This window comes from Silurus aristotelis (genome assembly GCF_946808225.1).
Source record: "Silurus aristotelis genome assembly, chromosome: 25".
NCBI classification, from domain to species: Eukaryota; Metazoa; Chordata; class Actinopteri; order Siluriformes; family Siluridae; genus Silurus; species Silurus aristotelis.
The window spans coordinates 11821191-11840405 of record NC_139598.1 but is presented as its reverse complement, the minus strand read 5'-3'; the positions used below and the strand labels follow the sequence as shown (position 1 = coordinate 11840405).

The 19215-nt window shown below is 38.4% G+C and overlaps 2 protein-coding genes across 5 annotated transcripts in view; one reads left to right on the top strand and one right to left on the bottom strand.

The window, feature by feature from the left end:
- virma (vir like m6A methyltransferase associated) overlaps positions 1 to 12856 on the top strand; it is a 25606-nt gene extending 12750 nt beyond the window's left edge. For 2 of the 4 annotated variants that reach the window (XM_083529797.1, XM_083529795.1), the window contains exons 11-23: positions 1348 to 1430; positions 3445 to 3538; positions 4671 to 5212; positions 6223 to 6458; positions 6606 to 7088; positions 7179 to 7311; positions 7421 to 7537; positions 9021 to 9181; positions 9318 to 9414; positions 9599 to 9765; positions 10117 to 10463; positions 10558 to 10701; positions 12330 to 12856. In XM_083529797.1, coding sequence (XP_083385923.1) covers positions 1348 to 1430; positions 3445 to 3538; positions 4671 to 5212; positions 6223 to 6458; positions 6606 to 7088; positions 7179 to 7311; positions 7421 to 7537; positions 9021 to 9181; positions 9318 to 9414; positions 9599 to 9765; positions 10117 to 10463; positions 10558 to 10701; positions 12330 to 12520 — 2795 coding nt within the window. In that variant the 3' untranslated portion in view covers positions 12521 to 12856. Of the gene's footprint in view, positions 1 to 1347; positions 1431 to 3444; positions 3539 to 4670; positions 5213 to 6222; positions 6459 to 6605; positions 7089 to 7178; positions 7312 to 7420; positions 7538 to 9020; positions 9182 to 9317; positions 9415 to 9598; positions 9766 to 10116; positions 10464 to 10557; positions 10726 to 12329 lie in introns of all 4 variants that reach the window. The other 2 variants (XM_083529796.1, XM_083529794.1) reach the window with 1 other exon arrangement.
- rnf41l (ring finger protein 41, like) lies at positions 12775 to 19215 on the bottom strand. Its single transcript, XM_083530037.1, has 8 exons — positions 19129 to 19215; positions 17441 to 17547; positions 16999 to 17205; positions 15641 to 15780; positions 14235 to 14261; positions 13965 to 14127; positions 13439 to 13559; positions 12775 to 13270 (listed from the first exon to the last, which is right to left on the bottom strand). The coding sequence occupies exons 3-8, from the start codon at positions 17202 to 17204 to the stop codon at positions 13022 to 13024; spliced, it is 906 nt and encodes a 301-aa protein (XP_083386163.1). The 5' UTR covers position 17205; positions 17441 to 17547; positions 19129 to 19215; the 3' UTR covers positions 12775 to 13021.

The window sequence follows — 19215 nt, the reverse complement described above, 5'->3', positions numbered from 1 at the left end:
TAACATGATTGGGTACAAAAAAAAAAAGACTACCCTAGAGAGGCAGAGTCTCTCAGAAGTGAAGATGAACCAGACTAATGTTCATAAATATAAACTTGTGAAGACTTTAAATATCTCATCATCTACAATTCATAATGTCAACAAAAAAAAATCCAAGAATCTGCAGAATTCTGTTTGCAAGGGACAAGGGCAGAAGTTATATATTAATAATATTGGATTTCTGAGATCTTTGGGCCCTCAAGTGGCACAACATTAAAAACACAATGAAAATCACTGCAAGGGCACAGAAACCCTCCAGAATTTTTGTCTGACAAGAGTTTGCTGTATCATCCACAAATGCAGGTTAAAACCTGAACCTGCAAGGAAGGAGCCATATGTCAACATGATCTGCCATCTTCTCTGAGCCAAGGCTTGGAAAAAAAATGGAAAGCTGTTCTGTGGTCAGATGGATTAAAATGTGAAATTCCAACAGCATGGATTTGTAGTAGAACAGTCCAGGTGCTGAACAGGCCTGCATGCAGTCCAGTCCTTTTACCAATTAAAAATATTTGGTGAATCATGGTATGGAAAATATGACAAAGATGACCCAGGACTGTTGAGAAGCTAGAATCCTGTATCAGGCATAAATGGTACAACAAACTCTTCCAAAACTCTAGCAGCTCTCTAGCAGGTCTTATCAGTTCCCAGATGTATACTACCTGTTGTTAAAGTAAAGTGGATGCTACACAGTAGTACACATGGCCCTGTCCCAACTTATTTTGAGACGTGTTGTGGCCATCAAATTAAAAATTACCTTTTTATTTTTTCCTCCATAAAACAGTGCTTTTTTTTCTTAGTTTAAACATTTAATATGTTTTCTATGTTCTTTATTTTTTGGAATTAGGGTTGTAAATTAAAAGAATGTGTTTGTCTAACAAAGTTAAGTTTCTCAAGGTATGTTAAATAAAGGCATATGTTATTAAACTGAAATAATGACATTAAACATCGAAAGTTATTTTAACATCTTGTGGAAGTAATATTGAGAATATATAAAGTGTGTCAGAAAAGTGTAAAAAGCAAGGTACTGCATGTTAAAGTTTGTCGTAAAAGATGTTGTTTGCAGGACGTTCTCTTTTTTGGAAGAAAGAAAGGCAGAAATAATGAAAGAACATTTAAAAGAAGTATGGAATGACAAAAAAGAAAGGAAAACAAAGAAATTACAGAAAAGTACAAAATGTGAGGGTATAGATATTAAGACAAAAATCAAGTTTGAAAAATAGAAGCTTAAAAAGCAAAAAGGATGGATGGATGAATAGACAGACAGACAGTTGTATTTTTCTTGGTTTCATTTTTTGACTTCTGTTTCAGAGCTGAGTAAATGGCTGGAGCCACTGGACAAGCTACGATTTGATATGAGCGGCATACCAACCCTTATTGATTACATCAAACAGGTCTGTTTAAGCACTGCAACAATATGGCCTGCTTTAGGCTTTATAAGGTTTTGCTAAAATAGATATAAATAAATCATTTTTAAGTTTTCTTACTGGCCACTTTAATAGGAACATCTGTGTGTAGTCAGTTTCATTCAAGTATCCAACCTGTTAATATTCAGTACATAGAATCATGCAGGTACAGTTGAGCGCTGCAATTAATGCTCACATCAAACATAAGATACAGTGAATGTTTCAATGACCATGGCATTTTTGTTTGGGCCAGACGGGCTGGTTTAAGTATTTCCAGAAACTGGTAATCTCCTAGGGTTTTCATTAGGGCTGGGCGATAAATCGATTTTATCGATTAACTCGAATGTGTAGTTTACATCGATCTGTTTGAATAAAAATCGGGTTTCTCTTTAATGTCCGCTGACGCTCCCCTCTGGGCTTCCATAGTTTCGAACAAACTCAGTCCCCCCACCCCGCGTTTGCCATAGAGATACACAAACAACATGGCAGCGAACAAGCAAAGGTAGCAGTACCACCAATTTACTGCAGCACCTCAAACCGAGGCATGCTGTCGAGTGAGAGAGATGTAGGGCCCTACGACATGAACAAGACAGCGGCAGCACAAGACTGCTGTTAAGCAGCCGCATCCCGAAAATACACGGTTAAGCAGCCGCACTTTGTTTAGTGTTGCGCGTCTAATCGTACACTTCCGGTATGGGTGGTGGGAGCGGTCAAAATACCTGTAAAGACGCTTCAGAACGGCGTTTCCGTTAAGAAACAGAAAAATCAGAGCATTTGAATCACCACAATCAAACACTCATAAAATTTTTTTTGAGGTTTGCTCAATCTTTCAAATAATTCTTATTTAGAATCTCGCTGTCTATTATATTCTTATTTCAAATTTCAACTTATTTTACTGTGGAGTTTTTAAGAAATGTAAAGGCAAAATCACTCCAAGCATCAGTGCATTTTCAACCATGTTCCACATTCAAACACTCATAAAAATTTTTCTTTATAGGTTTGTTTAATCTTTTAAATACTTCTTATTTACAGTGTCCCTGTCTATTACTCTTAAATTTTCTCATTTTACTGTGGAGTTTTGGAGAAAAGTAAAGGCAAAATCACTCCAAACCTCAGGTGCATTTTCAATCAAGTTCCACATTTAAACACTCATAAAACATTTTTCTCTGTAGGTTTGCTCATTTTATGTTATGTTACGTTCTATTTTCACAATTTACAATGGCAGGGCCTGCCATCTTGTATTTTTTGGCTTGTTGTTTCTGATTGTACTTTAACCCAAAGTGGGTTAAAATCCCAGAAGGATAAATAAACTCTATTTAATAAAGTTAAAACTTTTTTTTGAACATTTTCTTTGTCATATGCAGATTGATTTTAAGCAGGGGGAAAAAATCTATTTAAATCACAAATCGGATTTTTTGTGAAAAATTCGGGGATTTTTTTTTAGGCCATATCGCCCAGCCCTAGTTTTCATGCACATTAATCTTTATTGTTTACATAGAATGGTGGGGATGAGGGTTGAAAATCATCCAATAAATGGCAATTTTTTTTAGGCAGAACTGCCTTATTGACGAGAGAGGTCAAAGGAGATCAGACTATTATAAGGCAAATATTCTCTCCTTTTAATAGTGGTGAACAAAAAAGCATAGTAGAACACCAAATGGTTGATCTACAATATCAGATGATATATGTTTCCAGTCCTGTCAGCCAAAAACAGGAATTTAAGGCTACAGTGGCTCGAAATGAGTAAATTCTTTCAAATGGTCTAATGATATGCCATTAATGCAAATCATTTCGCATTAAACTTTGTGCTATATAACAGTATCATTGCATATATCGTTTATATTTAACCCCACCATGATTAGAGATCAAATAGGACCTGTGTTTGTCTATAATAAGAACTAATGCATGTATTTATAAAGTGCAGGGACCCATTAATAATATACTGTGGGCAAAATATAAAAAAATTAGCCATGCATAGCTAAGATTCTGTTGTTTGAATCAGAATCTGGAGAATGTAATGACGGCAGACGGAGTGGGCCTTGTTACTGCCCTCAGAGTGCTTTGTCACATTGCCTGCCCACCAGCTACTGTGTCAGGTATGTATATATATTTTTTTTTATTATGTATAGCACAAAAAAATTCCCTTTTTTTTTTTTTTTTTTTTTTTTTTTTTTTTATACACTTTGTTTCATGTCTCAGTATTTACAGGCCACTATTGTAAATAAGAACCTGTTCTTAATGACTTGCCTGTAAAAATAAAGGTTAAATAAATAAATAAAAAATTTCCCCACATAAATCTTCATTCCATACTTTCACAATGACAAAGAAAAAAACTAATTTGTGTTAACTTTGCAAAAATATAAAAAAGGAAAAAAGGGGAAAAAATTTAATGTGGCCCTGACTTTAGATAAGTATTTAGATCTTTTGTTGTGTTGCCTAAAATTTAGCTCAAGTACAACGTATTTGTCTTTATCATGTTTCTACACTTTGATTAAAGTCCATTCAAATGCGTATCAAATTAGACATTAATCCTAGGTTTAAGGAGCTGCCTGTTGAGCTCAGAATCAGGATTATGTTGAGGTCTGGCACAGATCTGGGGAAAGCTACAAAAAGTCTGCTGCAATAAAGGTTCCCAGGAGCACAGTGGCCTCCTTAATTCCTAAATAGAAGAAGCTTGATGCAACCAGAACTCTTGGTAGAGCTAAGCCAACCTGAGTAATAAAGAGAGAAAGTTCTTGATAAGAGAGCTGACCAAGAACCTGATTTTCACTCTGATTAGGCTCTAAAGATCATGTGTGGTGATGGGTGAACTTTTGCAGAAGGATTAAAGCCTCTTTTTAGTATCCTTAGTATCCACAGGTTGACTGTGCCACAGGTGGATTCCAATCAAAGTGTAGACATGTTTTAAAAATAATTCAGAGAAATGGGTTGCTAAAAAATGATCTGAATGTTATTGTGTGATATTTAAGATTGTTGTTCTCATAAAATTTTTCCATTTATAACATTTTGTTATTGAGTTGTATGGAGTATAGATGTAGAAAAATAAATAAATAAAATGATCAAAAAATAGGAAAAAAGTGAGAAAATAAAGATTTTCTGAATGTTCTGTATAAAGTATTATGACCCAGCTTTCATATGACCAAGGCTGTTTTGAAGAAAGCGTTCTATTTTTCACTATAATGCAGTGTGTGCAGCAACATTTGTCATTAACCTATTTCGTACATATAGGCCAGCAGAAGGACCTGAAGTGGAACCAGGCAGTGATCTCACTGTTCAGCGCTGAAGGAATGGACACCTTTATTAAAGTCCTCCAAAAGTTGACCGCGGTGTTGTTACCCCCCTGGCGATTGCACGGACCCTTAGGCCCCACGCCTCAGCGCATGATGATGATGACACTTGCGTCCTGCACGCTGAGACTCATAAGAGCAATGCTGAGTGAGCTGCTGCATGGTGGTGCGTGCGAGTTCCGAGACGTGCGCGTCCCTGCCGTGTGCGTTACCCTGCACACGCTCGCATGCTCCACACCGCTGGGGCGACTGGATGCCGAGGAGCTGCGCCTGCAGAGCGACATTACTGACGTTTTACTGACTTTCACACACGCTGTGAGTGAGCAGGAGACCGGCTCTGAGGAAACGGTGGCAGCGAACAGCTGGTCTCTCATGCTGAAAGAGGTGCTCAACTCCATTACTGCTGTACCAGAGAACATTTACAGCAGCCTCAGTCTGTTATCAGAGCTCCTGCCTTTACCACTGCCCATGCAGACCACACAGGTACTACACACATGCAACTGGAGTGGACTGATAAGAGAAACACATACAGGCATATTAATGAGCTTAAACAGACGTTAAAACGTCTCGGTCTGTAGGCACAACATGAAACAGTGTGAAAAATTAGCCGTGATAAAATCACTGTAACGCACACTTTCAGTGCTTAACGCCTCTCATAAAACAGCAACAAAAGCAATGATACAATCTACTGTTAAATACATAATTTAATGTACTATCAAGTTTGGTAACAGTAAGCTTTTGTAGCTGTGTAACATAACAGGCAATTATTGGGAACTTTACAGAAGAAAAATAACAATGTAATAGTTTTATTTCCTCAAATCTTGCCTAATTAAACCGAAGCACAATCATTATTGTGAAAGGTGACAGGTTTATGTATTTCATGGATACAACAGAGGCTTAGAATACAACTCGGCCAATCATATTGTAGAATCCAAAAAAATGTCATTAAAAATGTTATAGAATCAAATAACGTTTTTACATGCTATTAACAAACTCCACAGAGACTTTCTGCCTTTTTGCCAAGAACAAACACAATGTTGATACATCAGGACAGGATATAGATTACGGCTACATAAGTCGTTATATAATGTTATGAAAAAATAAACTCAATTAGCTCATCAATAAACATTTGAATTAATTTACATTAGTGCTACACATTCATTTGTACATTTTAGTCTAATTAATGGGACCTGGGAGTCATTTGGATATTTTTAAATAATGAATACATTTTATAAGTAATTTTTCTCATAAATGTTTTGTTAATTGTAGCTGAAATATCAGAATTTTGAAAATATATGACATTCCGGTAATATGGCTTTTTTGTTATCGGTTCTGAAATACACCCAGGATTTTTTTCTTGCGTAAGAGAAAGCTAACTCTTTGCTTTGCTCCTTACGCTTTAGTACCGCTTAGATTGTAGGAGTTGCAGTGTAGGAAGCTCACAAGACTTTGCTGTTTAAATACTGACATACATTGTTTTCTCTCCATGACAGGCTTTGTCAGTCCAAGACATCGGAGTGGCGATGAACACGCGTAAGCTGTGGAGTATGCATCTGCATGCTCGGGCACATACTTTACAGGAGGTGTTGAGGTGCATTTGTGTGAGCAGCTGCCCACCTCTGCTGTCCGTGCTCCGGCGAGTGTGTGTGCAGCTCTGCGACCTCGCAGCGCCGACCGCCACCCTCGTCATGGGGACCCTGCTGGAGCAGCTGCATGAAGAGATGCAACTGTAAGATTGTCGAAGTGGTCACATGTGACATTTTTGGTGATTGCTGGTATTCATTGTAGGAAATTCTACAGTGTGTTTATATTTTATTTATTAAGATTTGTGTGCTCAGGAGATGTTGGTTTAATCTATTTACTTATTTCTGTGTAGGGAAACCGTGACTTTGCAGTTGACAAGGCTACTAGCCCTGCTAGACTCACTGGTGTCTCAGCGTTCTTGTAAGGCAGCCATGTTGGCTCTGCTGGGCGGAGCCATACGTAGTGAGGTGCGGAGCGAAGGGAGGCCTGAAGAGAAACCGGTCGAGATACTGTCAATCCTGCTTTCGATGCTCCTCCCCCCGGTGGACGCTAGCCTATCTATGATGCAACAAAATGCTGAACTCATAGCTTCAATTATCCAATCGTTGTGTGACCAGGACATTTCTCTGACTGTGAGTGGCTCAGGGGAGGTGTGTGTGTCTGAGGCAGAGCAGTTGGCCAATGCCTTGCCTTCGAAGGACATGATGCCGGGTATCTGTGACAGAATGTTGGAGGTGCTCAGTCACATGCACAGCAGCTACCCTCTTCAGCTCACTTGCCTCAGAACAATGATGTTTTTGACTGAACATGACTATGGGCTTTATCACTTAAAGAGGTACCAGTATGCTTTATTTATACAATTTTTTATAACCTATGAGTGCTGACCTAAGTTTTGGCGTATAAATTAACAAACTTTACGTCGCAGCTCACTGAAGAAGCACAATTCTGCCGTGTCGTCACTGCTCCGCAGAGATATCACATCTTTTAATAAAGAATCGCCTGAACTGCTAGCAGTGCTGTTGGATTTCCTACGGCAGATCCTCAACAATGACTCAGTGGTGAGCAGCAAAATGACTTCCTGCTGTTTTTGTTGTAACAAACACTGAATCGTGTGATAACATGTACATGCTTGTACATGCTTTTGAGCACCTATTTGTACTGTAACAGGATGAAGATATGGACTCTCGCTCTTTGGCTTTGAGTGTGAGTGATATGAAACAGCTGCTCCAGTGGAAAGATGATTCTACTGAACATCCCCTTGCAGAGTTGGAGAAACACATTACGGTATGAAGTGCATTGGAATAAGAGCACATTTTATATATATTCTAATCTAATCAGTTAGTATGTATGAATCTTGATGATTCCACATGCATGTAACGAGAGCAAAAGTAGTGATGCTCCATGAGGGGAGCAAACTCCTGCTCCCCTCATCAAAAAAGAACGAAGAAAGAAAAAAGCTTTTTAATTGTCACATAGAATTTTACTGTGCTGTAAATTATTTCTTCGCATGTCCTTGGAATGTTAGGAAGTTAGACCAGAGTACAGGGTCAGCCATGATACAGCGCTCCTGGAGCACAGAGGGTTAATAGCTTTTGCTCAATAGCTACAGGGTGGCAGATTGGCAATACTGGGGCTTGATTTCCCGACTTTTAGATAGGTAACCTGGAGCGTTAACCATTTAGCTACTACTAAATCCCCAGATTCGAAATAAGGTATGCAGGCACTATCACATGAGAAGCGACTAGATGTTTTCATGTTGTGAATGCTCTAATGTGATTTTCAGGACATACATTTTACATTTCAGTGTTGGTGCAGTGTGGAGCATTTAGCACGGAGTTAGATGTGACTATATCATGTAATTTACACACATTAGTGTTTTCCCTGCCCATGATAGTTTATCTGCCATTTAGCAGCCGTTCCTGAGTTGAGGTACATGTTAGAGCACTAAAATACACCGGTCAGGCATAACATTATGACCACCTTTATTGTGTTCGCCCCCTTTTGCTGCCAAAATTGTGCTGACCCCTCGAACATTAACAGCCTCAACTTCTTCAGCAATTTGATTGGACCACATGGGGTCAGTCTTCGCTCCGTCGTCGCTGGTTTAACACTCTCCCTTCCTTGGACCACTTTTAATAGATGCTGACCACTGTAGACCTGAAACCCCACAAGAGCTGCAGTTTTGGAAATGCTCTGACCCAGTCGTCTAGACATCATAATTTGGCGCTTGTCAAACTTACTCGAATCCTTACGCTTGCCCATTTTTCCTGCTTTTAACATATCAACTTTGAGGACAAAATGTTCACTTGCTGCATATATCCCACCCACTAACAAGTGCCACAACGAAAAGATAATTTCAGTGTTATCCATTTACCGGTCATAATGTTATAAGGTTATAATGTTATGCCTGGTGTATGTAGGACAGAAAGTTGGGATTGTGTGATTTAGATTATGAGCACAGTATAGCACAAATGTGTTTTTTGTTTAGAATTTCTAGCCAGGAAAATATGCCAAATAAGTAAGATGATGTAATACCGGATGTGTTTTGCAGCCCTATACTGCCCCTTATTGGTACTGCAAGGTGGATTATACGCACAATCCACCTTGTTATTAAAAAATGATATGCTGATAAAAGGATACCATCTTGCATATGTGTATGTGTGTTTTAGAGCAAGTGTAACTCTGGTGTAATAAAGTGCTCTCTGGCTGAGTATGATTTTTGGTATATCTTGCATCTAAAGGTTGTGTTATTTCCAAAATCTCATAGGAACTCCTTAAAGAGGATGATTCATTGGAAGCTCTGCTGGAGAATGTAGTGAGCCTTCGTCAGATTGTGGAAAATACCGTAGAGACGATGAGCCCAGCAGATCCTGAACCTGAGCCAACTTTGCCTTCCCCAGAGCCACTCCAAACCCAGTTTAACAACAGGTATCAGATGGAGTCAGGCTCACCTGCTTGATGAGTTCTTGTTTTACTCTAATCATGCTTTTATTGGGTGAAATTTATGTATTGCTCAGTGTTGGTCCTTAATGTCATTGTGTGATTGTGTGTTCTCTTTCAAAAGAACTGTATACATTCTCTCTGACCTATTGGACGATCAGCTGAGAGCTCTTTGGTATTCTCCGTTCCAGTCCGATGACATGGAGACAGAACAGGACATTGTGAGTGTTTATTGTTTTGTTTAATCTAACCTTTCCCCTACTACCTGTTTGACTAGTTACCACTACTACTAGTTTTCAGTTACTTGGCAATTCTTTCATAGGGAATTACTTCAAGATGAGCGAGACTCTATGCTCTGCATTTGTACTGATATATTATCTGGTGCTTGTGTGTGTTACCTTGCAGGTTAAAGTAGACCTGGTCGCACTGGCGCAGCAGTGTTGTCCCGATCTGAACCTGAAGGCCGAGTTAGACCGTTCGTTCCTGAGCGAGCCTACTTCACCAGGCCACAGCAAGCCAGCAAAGGGCTTTAGACTGGGGAAGCACAAACATGAAACCTTTATCACCTCTAGGTACACACAAAACACATTTATATGCACGTACATTGGTCAGACACACAGGAATGGAAATAAGCTTTGCAAAGTACATGTAGAAATTATAATTACCGAGGCACTAAAAACACAGTCCATTACGTCCATTTTTTACGTCCATTTTTTTGTTTATTGTATTTCTTGAATCTTAAGTGATTCAGCTCTTTTAGCTCAGTTCAGTGTGATTTGCTGTGCATTACCCCGCTAGAGTTCAGATTGCTGTGAATTAAACCCTAATTACACATTGCATGTATGCAAAATGTCAATGTCCTTGTGTACATTGAATAATCCACATTGTCTAAGCCTAATTTCTCTGCACTCCTCTCTTAATAGCGGCAAATCAGATTACGTGGAGCCGGCTAAGCGTGCTCACATCATGATGGCTCCTCGCGGACGTGGACGTGGTGCTTTCAACCAACTCAACCGGCCACACGACATCTTCAGACAGCGTAAACAGAACACCAGCCGGCCACCCTCCATGCACGTAGATGACTTCTTGGCTGCAGAGTTCAAGGAAGTGAGCCTACCAGCAGGCTTGGCTCTACCCAAACGCCCTATCAAAGGGGGAGGTGCCAAGCCACCCACCAGAGGCCTTTTTGCTGGTGGGACCAGAGGACGGGGCTTCCAAAGCCACACCCGCTTCTTCACTCCACCCGCACCCAAAAGTGCACTGCTTGCCAGTACGTGCAGCTTATTATACTCAAACACATATACAGGTCTTATTATTGCTGTAGTTTGAAAACAGCTGTTTGCATTTTTTTCTTCGTACCTAAGGTAATTATCCTCGCCGGGAAGGTGGGCGGGGCTCTACATGGAGTGCTCCAGTGACCGCAGTCACTCACAGAGGGACATACAGTGAGCCCCGAGGAGCACAAAGTAACTTTACACGGCCATTACCAACGAGGCAGCCGCCAACAGGTACACTCGTCTATGCACATGCAGGTATTTCATAGGGAATTAAATGGAATTTAAATGATTTATTATGAATAATTGCATGATTATCTTTATTGAAATTTGCTACATCGGACGATTTCCCCCCGATTAATCGGATAAACAAATAAAATGCTGTTCTGCTTATTATAACTATATAAAACCCTAATTCAGGGTATTTATGTATAAAGGAGTACGTTAAAAAAAAAAATGCAAAAGCCACATAATTAAGTTAAACTTTGTTTAATTTTGACATTTTAAAGATTATAGTGGCTGCTTGTTGAGGTGTGTGTGGGGGGGGATTTCTCCTTTGAACAAATTTACTAATGCTGGGTTTCTATCTGTAAAACAAAACAAACAAAAAAAACAACAACATTTGAGTATGCAATGTGTAAATTGTGTAAATCAGCATTTGTATTGTTTTTAATGATAATTACAGATGGCAAGTTGACAACCATGCTTTAAAAAAATATTCAAACATTTAGTTCTGTTAAGCATCTAGAACAAATGAAATTCTGTATAATAATTAAATGATTCATGCGTTAAATATGCAAACATTTGAACGCAGTAAAGCCGCAGTAAATCACATAAGTTAACTGTTGTAGTAGACAAACGCTGTAAAAGAGAATGGAACGGAGAAAGGCAGCGAGCGAACTGGCTTAAAAAGAAAGGAAAAAATATGCATTGGTGTACAAATGCATAAGCATTTACTAAAAACAACAACAGTGACTAAAAATCACATTTTTTACTTCTTTTAGATTAAGTGCATTTTTGCACCGTTTTTAAATGAATCCATCACGTCGTGAGCGAGCTGATTGCGCAGCCCGATGCTCACGAGTCATGACCGAACAGATCCAGTGCGACTGTCCCGAAGTTACAAACAGTTAACACGATAGCACTTCATTAAACTACACCATTTTCACATGATGAGGATTTTACAGTTTCTGTTCACTGTGCTGATGTTTCACCTTCACTCCAGTGTGTTTTCTTTTCCTTTTTTTCTTTTTTTTCCTGCAGTCAGCACCATTTGAAAGAGGCTGTGATATCTTACCGTCATGCTAAGCCATAACTTGAGCAGCCCAAGTTATCAATAAAGGCATTCGCTGACTGCTGACTGTAATTTTATTACCGATTATTGATTTTATCGATTAGTTGTTGCTGCCCTACTATGTAATATCTCTCGCTTAGCTGAATGGAATTTGTGTAAAGTTGTTTTCTATTCCCAGATCACCTAGTAAAGGATGTAAGAACAAGTACTATGTGCACAATGTCCTTCAATGGATACAAGCTTTAGCATGGTTACTCAGGGGATGCAAAATGTTTTTAAATTGGCTGATCTAGTGTACTAAATATCATTCAAAGCCCGGTTCATTTACTTCCGAACAAAATAGCTGGAAAGTAATAGACACACAAAAGCTCAAAGACTAGGAATGAAAATTAAGCAGGAAAAAAAAATGTGTTACTTGGCTTTAATCTGCAACAAAAAACAGATGCCTTAAGGTTAAGCAATTCTCAGCATTAAGTCTCAGTAATGCATCAATTTTTACATGAGATGAATGACTTTGAGGTTTAGTTGTTTTTCCTTTGTTTTACTGTTTTTCCTGAACTTTCTTCAGGTGCATACCGCTTGGCTCCACGAGACCGTGCCCCCAGAGGAAGAGGCGCTGGTCTTTCGTGGTTAAGTGGAGGTGGACTGAGTGTAGGAGGTGGTGGAGTAAGTAACAGTGGGCGTGGTCAAGGGAAATTCAGCAGCAGCGGCGGGAGTGGAGGCGGACGAGGCCGGCACGTACGCTCTTTCACCCGCTAATAACTGTAAACTATGAAGACTTAGCCTTGTGGCTCTAAAGGACCAATCAGGACATGGACTTGAGAATCAGTGGATGAATTTATTGTAATGTTATATTTGTTGTTGTTTTTTCTGTCAAAAGCCGATTAAAATTCTGTGAATATCCACTTGTTTAATACCCTTTAAATCTGACATTTCAGCATTTAAAAAGCATTTTTTTTTTTTATACAGCTGTTTCTTAAGAAGTGCTGTTTTCCAAGAACGACAGCATGATGGACACTTTGCAACGTATTTTATTGTGAGCCAGTTAGAGATAAATAGTTGGGGAGTTCATGTGAAATAAATCCATTTTGAAAAGATGTGAATCATTTAATCTGTTTTGGTAAATCCTTAAACATTTATAAATCTATGATATAAAAACACCTAATATTTTACTGAAAAAATGTTACTAGAGTGTTGAACCATAAGCACCAGTTAGCACCAGTAGGATTTTGGTAGTTATGCAGTCATGTGTGCCACTTTTCAGAGATCTGTGAATTCTCTGCTCTTCTTCTTGAGGCAGTCTAACGTTAGGCTATGTGGGTTTTGCTTTCGATGCTCCTCATTGTGACGCATCAGCGTTTGAGTGGCCGTGCCTGATTTAAGAACCTCCTTCTTCAGATGTTCCAGGAGCTCTGCTCTCTCAAGCTCCGCCCTCTCCAGCTCTCGCCTGCGGGTTCGCTCTGCTCCCAGTAACGCGCACACGTCAGACACCACACAGGAAAGTTGGTCCTAAACAAAATGTAAATGACTTACAAAAAGTTCAAATGAAAATTAAATCAATGGTGCAATCTTTCTTTTTATTTATAGGAATATCTCCTACAGTAATACGTTTAAAGATTAAGTAAACACACTCAAGCTTAACCAATAAAATTTTAAATAGTGTGTGTGGGTGTGTACCTTGAGCTCGTCCACCTCGTTTTTTAGTAGGCTCTCCTTTTTTACCATATGTCTTCTTTGAGAATCCAACCGAGACTCCATCTCATGCCTCACTTTCTCCACCTTACAATCCAGTTCAGTCCTATCAAACGCACAACACAATTTGGGACTCTTATCTTGGGACTCTTAGTCTATAGACCAGACTGTAGATTCAGTTTTGTCTGACACATTGAGATTATAGATCAATTATTGTCTCCATCCCTCACCAATTTTGCCTTTGGAGACAAACCCAGATGTTAATAGACTGTGCAAATATTTAACAAAATAGCTGATTAATGGATACTAGTTCCATGCTAGCATTGTGGAACTATTTTTTTGTGTTATTCAGTGCATGTGCAACATTTTATATTTTTGTAAGCCTACAATGAGACCCTGAACTTTAAGTCCTATTCGAATAGTTAATAACCCCAAAGTAATTGAAAGAGTTGGAAAAAGTACAATCGAGTGTAAATAATGCTTGTTTGCAAGACCTCTTATTTGTCTTTACCTCAGTAAGTCCAGCTCAGCTCGGAGTTCAGAGATGCAGTTGTGCTGAGCCTTGTCTGCATTTAAAAGTGTGTATCCGCACCCTCGTGTACACATTCTGTTGCGGTACTCACACACGCATAAGTGTGCTTCAAGAGAGTGCTGAGACACTTGCTTTGGATAACCTGTGAGAAGCAGTGAGCAGAAGTAACAGTGAAGAAGCATTTTAACATTTATGGGTTACGGTTTATTTTAATTTAAGTACTGCACAATATGAAATCTGTGAACCTACCACAGTGGTAACACAGGTAGTCCTCACCTGTACATAGAAACAACAAACATTTAGATGGTTAGAGATTTGTTCTGTATGTATTATAAAATCAAAGTGAAAAAGTTTACCGATGAATCTGGTTCAACTATTCAGACATGATAAGCGAAAGTCCATTTACCATCCACTTTCTTAACACCTGTCTACACATTTATACAATTATCAAGTCAGCAAATCATGTGGAGTAGAATGGTAATGTTCTCATCAAACGGAAGCAAGAAATTAGGATTGCTTGTAGCTTGGTGCTGCTTTGAATGTTTAAATATTTGCAAAAGCCTTGCTGATAAGGGAGGTCAGAAGAAAAAAAAATGACCTAGTTCAAAAAAATTACAGGCTGGTAAAAGCTGACTGGAAGTCTACAGTAATTTAGATAACCGCTCTTTACAGCCATTTTGAGCAGAAAACCATCAGAATGCTCAACATGTCAAAGCTTAAGCTGGATAGGCTACAAAAGCAGAAGACCACACTCCTGACAAAGTTTCACTCTTGTCACGAACAAGACTCACTTGCACTGTATGTGCATTATTTTAGGAATTGTGCTACTACCATATAATTGGCTCCTTGATTAAATGCACCTATTAAAAGGAAAATATAAAGGTGCATACTGTTTAAAAACAAAAGGTATAATTTATTTAATCTTTATTTCATTTTAGCTAACATTTCTTAATATGACAGTAGGTTAAAACAAATTAGTAACCAAAGCATATAGCCATTATTAAGAGATTTAGTTCTGTTGTCAGATACGTTTTTTTTTTTTTTTTTTTTTTCTGCTTCACCATTCAATCGTCCTAAGTCATGGTTTTTATCCTGATCAGGGTTGCTGTTGAGCTTAAGCTCATAACAGGAGTATTTACAGCTGATAGAATGACACACTCGCACAGGGGCCAATTCCGCATGGTCATTCTATGTACATGGATCATTTTAGGAAGTAAAAACCAGAAGAAACCCTACCCAATTGATAAAGGTTAGAAATAGAAGTTAATCCTAGACACTAGATAATCCTTAATGCTGAGGACTGAACCCATACTAGATCTCCTATAATAGTGTGGTTTGCTTACTGGTTGAGCTAAATGCTATACTACATTAGCTGTTCAAGGGGGTCTTGACTACTCTGGTAGTTAGACTTTGTGGTTACTTTATTCTATAATAAACATCTGCTGCTATTTTGTGTGTGTGTGTGTGTGTGTGTGTGTGTGTGTGTGTGTGTGTGTGTGTGTGTGTATATATACCAAGAGGCCATAGGGCATCATCATCCTCTGGCACTTCTTGTATACTGTACTGCAGTTACTGTATTTGTTGTACATTGATCTACCTGGTGTTTTCTATATGTGTTGTCTATGATGTTCTGTTCAATGTGTGTGTGTACATACCAGCATTGCTACAAGTAAACAGAGCAAATTCACACTGCTGTTCATGCTGACGTATGGACTCCAACGCACAGATGACCTCACATCCCTGAGAGCGATATGTACATTTCATCTGGAGCCTTGCCAAGTCATTCTTCATGTATCTGTAACACCCGTTATACTGTGCATTAAATATCATAGAACCTATACTATCAACATCACACTTTTTCTAAGCTTGGTTGTGCCTAAACAAATTTTGTAATAGTTTGCAGTCATTAGTTGTTCAAATATTCCTCATTAGTGGACAAATAGCAGTCTTGGCTCCTGAAACATGATGATCTTGTGGCTGGGCTATTATTTTATTCATAATTGCACAGCAGATAAATATGTTGAAGTCCAAGTTGCAGAGAAAGAACACCATCCGAAATGAACAAAAAGTGCCATACTCTCATATTTAAATCTAGGGTAAGCCATCAAACAATTTAATAATAATAATAATAATAATAATAATAATAATAATAAATACATGTCTTTCATAAGAATAAACAATATCCGAGTTCAAAATCATCCTGACATGACATGGTGTTTCAGGTGCTTTCTTCAGGTGATTATTAAAATGATTTATGAGTATTAGCTTCCCCTCATGCAATTAATATTGGGTCTAGCACTTAATTTTAACAGTAGTTCTGACTGCACTGTACAGTAGATTCTAGGTTTATATTAGCGCACCAGTTTTAATACTTTATTAACCCTATATATTTACAGCTATATTTACACATTTACAGCCACTTTATGGCTGTATAACCCTTTAATCTAAAGTCACTTATAATCTAATTATTAAAAGATATTTTTTTTATTTATGTCGTTATTTAATGAATTGATTTATCATCTGTGTTAGGAGTCTCCAGTGTCAGGGCTTTGGAACAGTTAGTCAATTTCCTAACATAGGAGTTTGTACAAAACAAGCTGTATTTTGTCTCATTAACTAAAATGACTATTGTGGATGATCCACAACATTCATTGTAACCATAAATCCCTAAAAAGTGCATCAGATGATAAAAAATTGTAACTGTGGCCAAATTGCTATGCAAATGAACACACTTCACTGCTGCTTAAAAATTATATTAGGTTTTACAACATGTAACGTACAACATTGGTCAATTTTGTACTAATCTTTAGGTAAATCGCTTTTTTTTATTTGTCCTGATTTGTCCCATGGAGTCACTGTATAATTTCAAATCCAATGACATATGTATTCAGAATATCATTCATTAGAATAAAATCAGCACATGCATGCTTTTTCTGATACAACTACCAATGTGTTGTGTCTATTCATTACTAAAACCATGTTATTTTTAGGCAAATTCTCAGTTAGGTTGTACCTATGGAGAGGACGCAGGTTTGCAATGCTTAGAGGAAGCCGATCCTCAGGGCAGTTCTGATGGTTCACAAGCCAGGCATGAATGCAGGTGCTACAAAAAGCATGCTCACATGGAGCCTGCAGAGGATCCTCCAACACGTCACGACACACACAGCACAGCAACCCTTCGTTCACATAGCCCACAAAGCGCTCCACATCATAACCCATGCTGCACACAGAGAGAAATACAAATACTGTAGGATTATATGGAATAAACCAGATGCAAAGACATGGACGAGTCAATTATTCCTTTAATTGTTAATCCATTACTGTGCAAGTAAAAATATCAAATACCTGAAATCTGGATTTAATCAACAACATGAGCCATGACTATTAAACAATCCAGGACTACAGTCAAATGCAATGAAATGTGAAGTTTGAAAAAGAGAAAAAACTCTTCTTACCTGTCAGACCAGGTGATCCCTCTCGTCTTTCTGTTTCATGCTCTGTTCTTCCTGCAAGGCCAACCAGGGTAAGCTTTAGGTTGCCTTAGGAACAACATGGCTGCCAGCTGTTTAATGGAGACACTGAGATATCAGGGTCAAAATTCACAGGAGGAGGAGCTTTTACATGGTGAGCGGATCGAGCTGACTGTTTAATGCATCACCACATTCTAATGACATGCTAATCATTGATGTGCCTGTGAATCACATATGCCTGTACATTTTGTTGCATTAATATGAGTATTCTACCAGTGCAGTGCAAACATGCAAACATCCACAATACACAGTGCAGAAATCCCTCTGAGATTCTATTTCTAATGCTGGAATCACATGACCCAAGTAGGACTGCTGCATCCCTGGTGATCTTTTGCTTGTATATCACAAATACAAACAGAACTATGTGCATCATGGGGCACAGCAATTCCCAGAATAAAAAGTCTCTACCATGCCTCAGGGAAAACAAGAGCATAAAGGCATGGAGAGAACACTCATGCTCCCTAACCTCTTTTTCTGTCTATTAATCTTCAAGGTGAGCCTGACCTAAAACCTGCATTTAGCCAATCAACTGTTTCACAGGTCTGAAGAGAAAAGTGGTGACTAGCTGCATGCATGTTTGGTTTATCTAAATGATACTGAAGGAAGGGCGTTTTATGGTGTGTGTAACTAGATGAGTTCAAACTTCACATTTATAGATATGAACTGAAACACAATGTGACACCATACATGGTTCTGGTAATTGTGATGCTTCACTTCTATGCCCATGAGAGCCTCAGATTCCCATATAGCGTACGTACCTCAAACATTTTGAGATGTTTTTCTGAGAAATATATTATGATTCAAATTTAATGTTATAAGCAGAAAACACAATCTTTTGTCTTATTTTCTTAGTTTCTGAATTCAGACACAGCATCATTCAGCAGGGTTTCCCAGAACACCCGTTGGTCACACTGATAACACTAATGATCATACAGATGTTGCATTAAACATGATGAAAACATATGAACAGGACTTTAAAAGAGCAGCCAAATAAGTTCAAACAGTAGTGAATCACACCACAATCTAAATAAAGCTAGACTTAAACCAGTGTAATATATTTGAATCCCAGTATTTAAAAGCCTGACATTTATACTATTGTATTTAATCAATTCACCGAGAGTCACATTGACTGAGGGTCTAGAAAAAGCTAAATATTGTATGAGCAGAGCAATTAGATAAGAAGATAATCACGAGTATTGAAATAGTCTGCAATATTTGTTGTGTCTAGAACATGTTTTTATTGCACGATTAAAGGTGTTCACTTCAATAGACAATTCTAAGCTGCACCATAGTGAGTCACATAAGAAAAAATACTAAATGTATGATAGGGCAGGTGTGTGAATTGTTAATAAGCAGAAAAAAGAAGCAAGTAAAGTTGTTGGCTAAAAGATGCTGTGGGACTGCTTTTGTCTTGATTATTAATCAACACCACAATATTAAATTAAGGAAATAAAAAAGAGTAAAACAATAACACTTAAAGTTCCAATTTTTTCTACATTGTTTTAAGTATAAGTTCATTGTGAAACCTGTCCTGGAACACAGGGTGTGTGAATGTACCAGTCTATAGCAGGGGATCATGCACACGCACACACATACATTCAAACACTCATTACCCCAAGGGAAACTGATCACAGCCAGACCACCTGCAGCATGAGAGCCTGGAAGAAAACCCATGGGAACATAGGGAGAACATGCAAAAC